This window comes from Propithecus coquereli, unplaced genomic scaffold (genome assembly GCF_000956105.1).
Source record: "Propithecus coquereli isolate 6110/MARCELLA unplaced genomic scaffold, Pcoq_1.0 Scaffold314, whole genome shotgun sequence".
Classification (NCBI taxonomy): domain Eukaryota; kingdom Metazoa; phylum Chordata; class Mammalia; order Primates; family Indriidae; genus Propithecus; species Propithecus coquereli.
Genome location: NW_012148775.1, coordinates 394,583 through 406,990, shown reverse-complemented (window position 1 = coordinate 406,990; position 12,408 = coordinate 394,583). Strand labels below are relative to the sequence as shown.

General features: G+C 48.7%; 1 protein-coding gene across 1 annotated transcript in view; it reads left to right on the top strand.

Moving 5' to 3' along the window:
- Window positions 1-12,408, top strand: part of KSR2 (kinase suppressor of ras 2) — a 360,941-nt gene that overhangs the window by 65,782 nt on the left and 282,751 nt on the right. The window contains 2 exon segments of the mRNA XM_012650173.1: window positions 10,050-10,190; window positions 11,262-11,277. Coding sequence (XP_012505627.1) covers window positions 10,050-10,190; window positions 11,262-11,277 — 157 coding nt within the window.

Genomic DNA, 12,408 nt, shown 5'->3' with positions numbered 1-12,408 from the left:
AATATAACGTGATGTATTGTTATAGCATAAATGTTAAAATTATAAAAATAATTATGTAGGGAAGTTACTGCTGGGCTTGACTTCTAGTAAGTGCTCATTAAATACATGGACTCTTTTCACTATTGTTTGTAATATGCATCAGCAGTAATAACGTAAAGAGAAAGAAGAGCCGCTGGCAACACTGAGGCTTGAACCCAAAGCAGCGGGAGGCGACCAGCATCCTTGGGGGACTGTCTCAGGACTGGCGGGTCCCTCTGCTTGGCCCGAGGGCTCCTGTTCTCACTGGGGTCCAGGGCTGAGGGGAGAGGGGAAGGCCATTCTCCCAGGCCTCCCTCAGCGGGGAATTTGCCTGCGGATGCAAATCGGCTGGTTACTTGAGACGTTCTGCAGTCAAATAATTCTCTCCCGTGTCAGCCGGGCCCCCGGCAAGCGCCAGGGATGTTAGGACAATGGTCGCCCTGGCAACCGCGGGAAGGCGCGGGGCCGCCGGCTGCCACCGCAGCGATGTCGTTACCCTGGCGGGGTCTGATGACCCGAGAGAGCCTTGGCCACACAGCGCAGGGACCCGGGCCTGGAGGCGCCGCGCCCGCTGGAGGAGGTGTCGGGGTTTATTTTCCGAGGCCGAGAGGCACGCACGGAGCGCGGCTGAGCGCCGGGGCGGGGGAGACGCGCAGCGCCCCTGCTCTGGCGCCGACGTGCCGATGGCGTGTGGCGGGGAGGCGTAACCATGGAAACCAGTAAACAGCGTGACGCGTGAGGTAGCACAGCGCCACCCAGGGGAAGCGCGGGCCGGCGCGGCGGTGCCACGGAGGGGTGGCCGGGCACAGGCGGGGACGCGCGAAGGACGGGAAAGCGCTGCGGAGGCCCACGGGTGTGAGGAGGGTGCCCGGGCGGCGGGAACAGCAGGCGGGAAGTCGGGACTTGCGGATTCGGGACTTCGGGCGCTCTGCTGCCAGCTCGTGCCGGTTAAAGAGAAGGCAGCGACGTGGGGTGCAGAGCCCGCCTCTTTATCCCTGTGACCTTAAGGCCAGCCGTGCCTCAGTTTCCCCATGTGTTAAACAGGGCGAGAGGAGTGTCGCTGTGACGTTGCCACCAGAGGCGATTTTGTGGAAGCGCCTCCCCGTCAGCCTTCCCGGACCCCAGTTCGGTTTTGAAACACGGCACCTGCGGGGAGGCGACGGGGGGCGCAGGCAAACCGAACCCCGACGGCTCGCCCGTGGTCTCTGGGTGTCACCCGCATTCTGAGGAAAAAAGGCCCCGTTTCCCGTCAGGGATTTCAGACACGGTTATTTTTAGCTCTGTCACATGTCTTGAGTTTTTAATTTTTTTGTTGTTGTTGATGCTGCTAAATTCACCGTCGTGCTAATACAGAGTACAGTAAAAAGGCCCCGAGGAGAGTCGCCCGAGCCGGGCCTGAGAAATTTTCCATCCGCCGCGGAAGGTGCCGCGCTGCCCCCTGGTGTGCAGATGGAAAATTACACCTCTGGTTCCCGCCGCGGCCGGGTTCCTGCAACCTGGGGTCCTTCTGACCTCCCGCCCTGGGGACCTCATTTTGCACCCGGGCAGGGCAGTCAGATGGGCTGTGCTTGGGTGTGCTGTGTCTGCGTCTCTTTATTTGAAGATGGAAACTTTGGACTTTTTTTTTTTGTGCAATTCAGCTCTGCATGGATCTGAATTGAGGGCGACCTAAAAATCCAAGAGGCGGCCTGGCAGGATGAGGCCATACAAAGGCCCTTTTCTAATTGTACTTTTCAACCTTCGATGGTCCGTTTCAGCAGAGAATTGTGAAGAAGGCACAGGACTGGGAATTGGAGGTCCTGAGTTCAAATCCTGATCTCAGTGCTTTTTTTATCTGTGTGATTTCCGGCACGATCCCGACACTTCCCGAGCGCCAGTTTCCCCAGTAACAACACTCGCTTCAGCACTGTCATGACACTCAAGAGAAAGATCCATTTTGGAAAATAATTTGTTTAGTGACGTCGGTGGATGAAGATCAATACTGAAGTTTGCTGAGTGGGGGAGGTCAGCGCTTCCCACGCCTTCGGTGGTGAAGGATCACCTTTCTCATTCCGGACACTTTGCAGCCAATACTTTTTGTTAAATACAATAAAAATAATTTACTAGAAAAATGAAATGGGAAAAAAAAAACCCAAACAAAATCCAATGCTCATTTGGAGAAAATTAGATTCAACAGATGTTAGATTACTCTGTCCAATAGCTATGACAGTGTCTGAATGCTCTCGCTTGATTTCTGTACTTAGCTGATGGCAACCGACACCTGCCTTGAGGCCTCGCTTGGGGTAGCCCCGCCTTGAAGGCAGGGGTGGTGTGCAATTGATTTTTGTATCCTTGGCTCCTGTGTATCTACAAAGCACCTAAAAGAAAATCTTTAAGTGACTGAATGAGAGGCCTTGCTTCTCTTAGAATAAACAGAGAACTCCCATCATTGTCATCCTGAGATAATGGACTGTTGTTTTTGTAAGAGGCTGTTCTCTTAATTTGGTCTTCTGATGCCCACACTGAACCTTGGCTGCCCTTCTGTTCTGCCTCTTGCCATGTGGCCTCGTGATTTATTTGCACATCTGTCTTCCCCACCCCACCGGGAGCCCCTGCAGGCCTGGGCTGGTGCTGACTGCTCTAGAAGCTGCTCAGTAAGCGAGCCTGTTGCCCAAATGTGCACACGGCCCTTGGAGGCTGCCGCCTGCCAAGGGCGCTGCACCCCGGCTTCTAGAACAGGGCTCCTGCCTGATTTTTATTGCCCAGGGACCCAGATACGTAGGATCGTCTGAGAAACAAACTGCTTTCATTACGTAATAATTCAGACACTGGATGGACGTTTCTCATGCTTGCCGATCCTCAGCGTCACTGGGGTGCTTGTCGTTCTTACAGATTCCTGGGCCTTCTCCACATTCACTGAATCGGAGTTTCTAAGGGAGGGGCCTGGGCGTCTGATTTGTAACAGACATCTTCAGATAACTCTTACGATCAGGAAATTGGTGAAAGAGGGAAATAATGTAAAATGATCTAGTACCTTGGGAGACCTGCTTAAGCTCCATGACCCTCAGTTTTCTCATCTGTAAAATGGGCATATTACTGAGGCGGTTGTGAAGATTCAATGAAATAATGTCTATTAAGTGCTTAGCAGAATGCTTGGTGCATGTGTGTACATATATACGCATATATGGTTATAAGTTATTTAATGAGGTGGCTGACATTTAGGATGACCCGTGTGTCTTCATTGTTGGCAAATGTCTGATTTTCATGAGCTTTGTAACTAATTATCATATAGGTAGTTCGAGTTTATAGAAAAATTACAAGATGTGGAAGCACATCAATAAGCAAACAAATCTCACCTGTAATAACCCAAAGATGCAGTTGGTCACATTTGGGGAAGTTCCTTCTGGCCTGTGTGTGTGTGTGTGTGTGTGTGTGCACACGTGCGTGCACCTATATATAAACACACACGCAGATGCATTTTATGTTCAGTAATTCTGTGTTTGCTGCTGACTCTTTTCCCTTCTCTTCTGCTTTCCCTGGGAAAATACAATGAATAAATAAAGACTTAATGGTACTGGGGAAAAAACCCCCAGCTATATACCATACTTGTTGTTTCGGCTACTATGTCGTTTCCCGTGGCGTGACGTTCTTTGTGAGTCAATAAATTAGAGTTTGTTAGACTTGGGTTCAAACCCCAATTCATCCACACAGTAGCTTGATGACCTTGGGCAAGTCATTGGGCCTTTCTGGGCCTCGATTTTCTCCTTTGTAAAATGGGGACAGTCATTGGACCTATATCACAGTGTCGATGGGAGGATTCAATAGGATAATTCATAAAAAGTGCTCATCGCAGCATGTGGCTCAGAGCAAATCCCTGTTCACTGGCAGCCACAGTGATTGCGAGACTCTGGCCTTGGGGAACCGGTGGACAGGGCTTCCGAGTCCCCGTGCGGGAAGTCCTGCTCTAACTGCCCAGTCCAGCTTCACATTCTGGGCAGTTTTCTGGGTTTTTGTGTGCTCAGACTAATACAGTCTTGTTCCCAGGGATCCCCAAAGGATTGTTGTTCACCTTTGCCTCAAGGGGAAGGCTAGAACCCAAGGCTGCCCTCCCCTCCTGGCTTCTTCATTCCACCTGCTTCCTAACCCCGCTCCCCTCATTTCTACTGCATCACAGCGGGGACACACTTTGATTCTAGCTCCCAGGCAGGTACAGGATTCCAATCTCTGGGTGACCCTGGAAACACTTTCCCAGAATCCAAGTACTCCTTCAACAACAAGATGTGGGTGTGTGGGGCATGTCTTCTGCATAGACATCATCTCATATGATACCTCAGCAGGCCTGTGAGGAAAGGTAATATATGCACCCATTTTACAGATGAGAAAGTGGAGGCTCAGAGAGCTGAAGTGACTTGCCCAAACCTCAGAGCTGGAATTCGGAAACTCACCTCTCCCACAATACCTGGAAGCCTTCTTAAGATGCATAACACCCCCTCTCCCTGCCTTGAGGGATCGATGCCCAGCTTTTGGGTTTTCAATTCAGTGGGAAGAAGTCATGAATGACTAACTCATAGTGCAGAGTCCTGGTAAAGAGAGGGAGCTTTGGGCTCAAACTCTGGCTCTTCCGACTCCTTAAGTACCCCTGTGGACCTGGGCATATGATTTAACCTGCTGAAGCCTCAGTTTTCCCATTCACAGAATGAGCTCAAAATACCAGCCTCACAGCCAGCTGGGTCGCACGGATTAAAAATGAACGAACACATTCAAAGCACTTGGCCCCCGGCGCCAGGCACGCCGTAAGTGTTTGGTAAATGGTGGCTGCCATGATGGCTGTTGTGAAAATGCTTTACCATGGTTGACAAAGATGCCCCCAGCGGACATCACAGAACTGCTCGCCTCGTGGGCTTTTGACCAGGTATCAAAGGAATCCCTTGTGCGGAAGATTAAAAAGAATAAGGCAGATCTGTGCAAGCTAGCACGGCAAGACCCTCCAAGCTTACCAGTAAGTGAAAAAGCAACCTGCACAAAGTGCATGATGCTTCATACAATTTACGTGAGAAAAAACATCCTATGTAAAACTGCACCGCAGAGTTTCAACAGGCACGTGTGTGTGTATGAGAATGCGCAGAGAAAGGTCTGGAAAGATGGGCACTGAACTAATCTCAGTGGTTACCTCTACTACCTCCAGAGAGAGGGGGACCTGCTTTCGTGAGAGTGGGCAAAAGGCAGCTTTCACCTTATCAGAAATGTTCTAACTTTTTGTACAAGGTAAATATATGCCTGTGTTTATTAAATAAAGTAAACTAAAATAAATTTATCTTTTTTAAAACATTGGGGTTTTTGAATCAGACTGGGTTTGAATCTTGGCTCTCCTCTTACTAGCTGTGTGATCGTGAGCAAATCACTTAACTTCTCTGTGCCTAATTTCTTCTTTGGTAAAATGGAGGTCTTAAGGAAATGTAAGGATATATTGAGATGATGCATATAAGACCTTCAGCATGGGCCTGGCACATGGAAGTGCTCAATAATGCTACTGTGATTTTTATTTTTACCCTTATTTCATTTCCTCTTCGAAATCTGCAAAGGGCACCTTTAAGGTATCTGATGTCTTCTTTATCAATCAATTTTAATGCAAGAAAAACTGTGAAAAATTCTATAATAGAGTATGTACAAATAAAGTCCCAAGGAAGAATTTAGAAGAACTTGCTGGGGCAGGTGACATTTGAGGTGGGCTTTGGAGAAAAAGTCAGACTTTCATGAGTCGATGGGGTGGTGTATCAGTTAGCTATGGGTCCCCATACTGCTGCGTAACAAACAACCACAAAACCTCAGTGACATACAACATGAGCATTTATTGACTATGGATCTGGGGTCAGTGGCAGATTGGTGGCTTTTCTGATCTGGGATGGTCTCTCTTACAGCCAAGAGCCAGGCAACAGTTGGCTGTCAGCTGAGCTAGGATGGTTTTGGCTGGGATGTCTGGGAGAACTTGACTCTGCTCTGTGTGGTCTGTCATCCTTCAGTTGACCAGCCTGGGCACATTCCCATGGAGATGGCAGAGACCCAAGAGAGCAAGTAGAAAACACACAGGCCTCTTTCTATTGGCTGAGGAAAGTCATGTGGCCACCCTAACTGAAGAGGTGTGGATGTTGCAAAGGGTGCAGATGTGGGCGGGTAGGGGGGTGGCAAAGGATTCGGGTCATCTTCACACTCTACCACGGGTGGGTATGGAACTGACTTCTAGGTAGGAGGACTCTGAGCAAAGGCACCGAGAGGTGACACTTGAGATCATGCATTTAGGGAATTGCATGGAAATAAACAAGTCAAGGAAGGAGCAATGGAGTAGAGTTAAGTCCCAAATAATAGTCTACAGAGTTGGAACTTGATTCTGTAGGACAGAATTTTCCAAACTCACAAGTTTGATACCACCATCAGACTTTTTGCCACATCTATGTATTTTCTTTAAGCCAACTCGATTTTTTTTTAACATACATGCATTTAAAAATTAAGCTTTGTACAACTATTGTCATGGAGAACTAGTATCTAGTTCTTACTAGCTTGCCGTAAGTAGAAAGCAATCAAGTAAATAAATACGATGAACACAAAAGTGCCATGAAATTGGGCTTCAAATTGTCTGTGTCCTGTTCTGGGTTATAAAGAGATTAGCAAATGTTAGAGGGTTGTTCAAGACATAGAATCACTGAACAGAGACTGGGTCCTTGATGTAGTCGGATGGCTGGAGGGAGATTTGGACAGGGGAGAATGTGCTCTCTGTGGGATGCAATGTTATTTAATGCGATGCCTGGGTACCACCTCAAGTTACCAGTGATGCCTTCAGGTGGGAAACACTGCATGTTTGAGTAGGGTAGTGCCGCGGTTCCCCTGGGTCCTGCCATTCAGCTTCTGGTCTTAGCCTGGTTTTTCCACATTCTGTGGCTTTCAATATACTGAGTGCTTTTGCAAAGGTATGAGACATGACATCGCCCGCTTCCCGACTGACATGGCATCCTCTGTTTCTTTCTTTAAGAAGTAGATACAACATGTCACTATTTTTTAACAGAGACCAGATCCTTGTTGCTCGTGCAGTATTTGAAATGCGACACGGGTATACATAGGTAGAGAACAATAAACAGCAAAACCTCATTTATTCAGAAGAAAAGGCTGAGGAAAAGCACGTAGCAAAAAGCCCAGTTTGGCGAGCCAAGCAGCGTGGAAGCCCTTGTCAAGGCTAAGTGCACAGGTGTGGTGGGCTGAATGACGGCCCCAAAGTTGTGAATATGTGACGTTACCCGGCAGAAGGGGCTTTGCGGATGTGATTAAGCGAAGGATTCTGAGATGGGGGGATTATCCTGGACTATGGGTGGGCTCAGTGTCATCACAAGCATCCTTAGCAGGAAACTGATTCTTGCCTAGAGCCTCTAGAAGGAACTGGCCCTGGTTCTTTTCCTGAGTTCCGATACTTCATTTTTAAGATTTTCTAATTCTGATATAAGTTGTTTTTTCAGCTCTCGTATCTCTCTTTTTTTTTTTTTTTCTAAAGAGACGGGGTCTCGCTGTGTTGCCCAGGCTGGAGTGCAGTGGTGCGATCACAGCTCACTGTAGCCTCGAACTCCTGGCCTCAAGGAATCCTCCTGCCCGAGCCTCCCAAAGTGCTGGGATTACAGGCATGAGCCACGATGCCCAGCTTGATCCCATATCATTTTCTTAATGTCTTTTGCAGAGTTTTGAAATCTTCGACGTAATAGTACCTTGACGTTAGCCCAGTGAGATTGATTTCGGACTTTTGCTCTCCAGCACTGCCAGCTAATAACTGTGTGTTGTTTTAAGCCACTTTAGCGTGTGGTCATTTGTTACAGCAGCCACAGGAAACCAACACGCCAGGGATGCCAGGATTCCCTCAAGGAGGGAGGACTAGAAATCCTTTAACTTCCCCGTGACTCAGGAGGCTTTAGCGGCAGAAACCCAGCTCGCTCCGGCTTAAGGAAAAGAAGAGAATTTATCGGAGCACGTTGCTTCGGGGTCCCGGGATATCAGGGGCTCAGCTCATGTGTGTGCTCGGGTTGTGCCTCCATCTCTCGGCTCTGATTTCTTCCAAATGGGCTTTGGGCTCAGGCAGGCTCCCGGATGGCAGCAGGGTCGATGGCCCAGGCAGCTCCTGGCTCCTGTGACACCCCAGTGTCCTGAGTGCTTGGAAGAGGAGGTCCTGGGAGGGTTGTCAGGTTGATTATCCAGCAGTTCTTGAGATGAAAAGTCCCAAATCAGCCTCACTGGCCTCAAGTCTCAGTGGCCCAGCTGGGTCCTTTAATTGTCCTTGACTCAGATGTGACCGTGTGGCCAAGCCTGGGTCACGTGTCCGCCCTGCAGCCGAGGTCGGGGTGGTGGTGATGGGGGCAGCCTCACCTGAGCCATAGGGACTGAAAATCAAAGCGGGGAGGCCCCCGAAAGAAAGCTGAAATGTTTTTTGCAGAAAAAGCAGACATGGAGACCAGGTAGGGAGAGGCAGCAGACACCCATGGCTGTCATCTTGGCTGCGCATTTTGTGACCCTAGAATTCCAAGCCTGTGTGTTTTTTAAATTTTTAATTATTATGGGCACATAATAGTTGTATATCTTTATAGGGTGCATGTGGCGTTGTGCTAGAGGCATTCAATGTGCATTAATCAAATCAGGGTAATTGGGGTGTCCATCCTCCCAGGAACTTATCCTTTCTTTGTGTCAGGAACATCCCAATTCCACTCTTGTAGTTATTTTAAAGTACACCCTAACTTACTGTTGATCATAGTCACTTTGTGGTGCTATCAAATACTGCTCATTCTATCTGACTATCTAACTATATTTCCGCACCCGTTAACCGTCCCCTCTGTATCCCCCACTCCCTGCTATACCCTTCCCACCGCCGGGAACCGTCATTCTACTCCGCGCAACACTGTGTTTTTGATAAATGTTGGTTGACTGTGCTTTGAAATGCCACAGACATCTACATACCTGAGGATTTTGAATTCGTTTCATTTAATTGTCTTTATTAAATATATTTTAAATTACAAAGATGAGGATATACCTCCGTAACCATCGAAACAATGCCAGAAAGGTGTTTAAAGAAGCACTTGGCCGTTTTTCTACGCTACCCAGCTCTGCAGTCTCTCTGTCTCATGGTAGAAGTCTCCAGTTCCCCCATATATTTTTCTCTGCTTGGACACACAAGTATAACCTTTCTTTTGTTAATGTTGTTAGTTTTTACAAAACTAGTAATGAAAACCTTTCGCTTTCCTTTCTCAACATCCCTCCAGAAAGCATGAGTTCAGGTCCCTCTCACTTTAAAAAGATTATTTTTTGAATACTTGCATGTGACTTACATTCAAACAGCCCAAAAGGGTCGAAATAAAATATTTCTACCCCCTCTGCTCCCTCTTCTCTTCCCTAGAGGATTCGGAATCCTTCCAGAAAGACTCTCTGCATTTACAAAGATACATGGAAACATTTTCCCTGTAAATGGGAGCGTATTTATTTTTTATGTATCAATGTGTCTTGGAGACCGTATCACTGCGTCGTGTGCTTTGTCGTTCTGTTTTGTGGCTGCATAGAGTTCCTTGTGTGGCTATGGTGTCATTGATGTAATGAGTTTCCTGCTGATGGGCCTGCAGGGTGTTTGCAATCTTTTGTTGTTGCGAATAGAGCTGGTAAGGAAATAGCCTTGTCCAAAGCCATTCTGCATAGGATGGTGTGTCAGATGAGTTTCTAGAGGAGGAATTGTCAGCGCGAAAGGATGTGAGCAATTGAAATGTCAACAGATGCAACCAAAAGGCCCCCCTGAAGAGGTACCGATGCGTGTCCGCGTGTCCCCGCCCCGGCAAGGCGTCGGAGCTGGACTGTCTGACCAGCTTCACCGACACCAAGGGGAGCCGGGTGGAAAACCGGATCTCACTGTAGTCGAACCAAAGTCTTTCAAATATGGAGTTGTCTGGGGTTTGGCTGGGGGGTTAGTATGGGATTCCCGCCTTGCCTCCTTGTGACGGTGGCTCTGACACGTGTCCTCTGTCCCTTCTGTGTCTCCGCAGAGCAAGCTGGTGAAGTACTTCAGCCGGCAGCTGTCCTGCAAGAAGAAGGTAGCCCTGCAGGAGCGCAACGCCGAGCTGGACGGCTTCCCCCAGCTGCGGCACTGGTTCCGGATCGTCGACGTGCGCAAGGAAGTCCTGGAGGTGACCTGGGGGGCTCCGTACCCCTGCCCCTTGCCGGCCGGCAGCCGTCCCCCTGGCTGCTCCTTGGGCAGCAGGTTTTCGGCTATGCCCAACACTGTCCCTGGCACACAGGGCTCTCAATACATATGTGCTTCACGAAGGCGCACAGGATCTCTGATGCTGTCCAGGCGGGGTCGTTAAGAGTGTGACTCTAGACTCAGCGAGACGCTTTTTCAGCTCTGCCACTGATTAATGAGGTTGCTTTGGCCAAATCACTCCGCCTCTTAGACCAGTGCTGTCCGTTGGAACTTTCTGCTATGGCGGAAATATTTCATTTCTGTGCTGTGTGATGTAGCCACTGGCCACGTGTGGTTAGGACGTGTGATTGAGGAACTGACTTTTTAATTGTATTTAATGTTAATGAATGTGGCCAGTGGCTGCCATATTGGACAGCACGATCTTAGAGCGTTAGTCTTCTCATCTGTTAAATGGGGATAATGACTATCCCCTCTTCTTCAGTAGTTGGCGTGATAAAAAGAGACGATTTTTCTAAAATGTTCAGCTCATAGTCTGGCACCGAATAGCACTCAGTAACTGTCAGCTCATTATTGCTGTTGTTGCTGCCGATGTTGACAACTGTGTAATAGTGATAGGTTTTTCCAGGGGCAAGACCAAGCCAGAGCACCCCATGTCGTGTGTCCACCCTCAGTAATTGGACACCATCCTTAAGATCTCAAGGATAGTGAGATCTCCTTACCTTCTGGGACCTCAGGAACACACTGAGATCCTGTTCCTAATAAAACCAGCTCACAGCATTGGATCTTCTGTGCCAGGCAATGTGCTAAGGGCTTTACGCAAACTGTTGAGACTGTTGAGACCCCTCACAATGACCTTTTGCCTAGGTATGACTATTGTTCCCATTGTACAGAGCAGGAAACTGAGGCTCAGAGATGAAGCGACTTGTCTAGCTAATGAGTACATGGGGCTAGCAGGAAACCCAGCTTGGCTGGACTCCAGAGTCTTAGGTTGGAATCACTGTGCTTCCAACCTTGTTCTCCTATTGCTGGGGCCTCCCAGAGCTGGGCAGAAGAGGAGGTGCCCCCTGCCTGTGGGACCAAGACCCCTTTCTCTGGGTGCTCCCTGCTTCCTTCTCAAAGAGGCCTTCTGTCTTTTTCAGACCTTGTCCCCAAGGACAAGAATCTCTCCTGACCCCACCAGATCTAACAACCCCGAACCAGGTGCAGCACCCCCTTCCTCTGTGCCCCCCACCCCACCCCGCACATGCACACCAGACCGTGCACGATTCCCTGTTCCCTTATTTCATTCCCGGGACGGCCAGAGAGCCAAGGTGGGGTTTCTCGCGAATATCCTTACAATGGAAGGTCCCGTGTAAGTACAGACAGTATTTTATTTGTACAGCCCTGTGTGCTTTTCGGAGGCTTTGGGATCATTCATTTTATCGAGTGGCACTTGTGGGGCGAATAAGACAGAAGCAGTCCTTCCAGACCAGGGGCTTCAAAACTGGCGGCACTGAAGCCAGATCTGATGTGCAGACATGGTCTTTGTTTGGCTGGTATGATGCTCAAAAATGTATTTTGAGCCAATATTTAAAAACCGAAAGAGTTTGCCTAAAAAAACCAGACCTCTTGTTTCGCTGGAAAAATCAGGATTGCTGACCACGCTGAACTAAATTCCAGTCTGGCTGCGATGAACGGGCTCTGCTGCCCTTCACTGCTTTGCTCATTTGCACTTACCTGGCCTGCAGGTACCTGAGTTTGCGCTCTTACCTTAGTCCATGAGAATCCCGAGTCCAAGGCTGCTAGCCAGGGGTGGGGCGGAGCTGGGCTTCCTGCTCCCTGCCTGCAGTTCAGGCGCATGTCCACCAGAGGTCGCCCTTCTGGGAAGGACCCGAAGTGTGGAGAAAGCTCCCAAGTGAAGTAGCTGGATTCAAACCCTGGCTCCGCCACTGACCTTGCTGTGTGCCCCAAGGCAAGTGGTCTAACCTCTCTGAGTTTTAGTGTCCTACTCTGGATATGGTGATGATAAAAGTACCTACTTTATGTGGTCTTTGTGACGTTAAAAAAAAATCCACGAAAAGGATTTAAAACGGTGCTTCATCCATTTCAGCTGTTAGTTTTATTTCACTGAACAGGCTGCATCTGCTCTTTGGACCGGGTTTGTTAAGGCTTTCTCCGTTTTCAATGTCACAGATGTGTTCCTTTATGATTTTTTTTTTTTT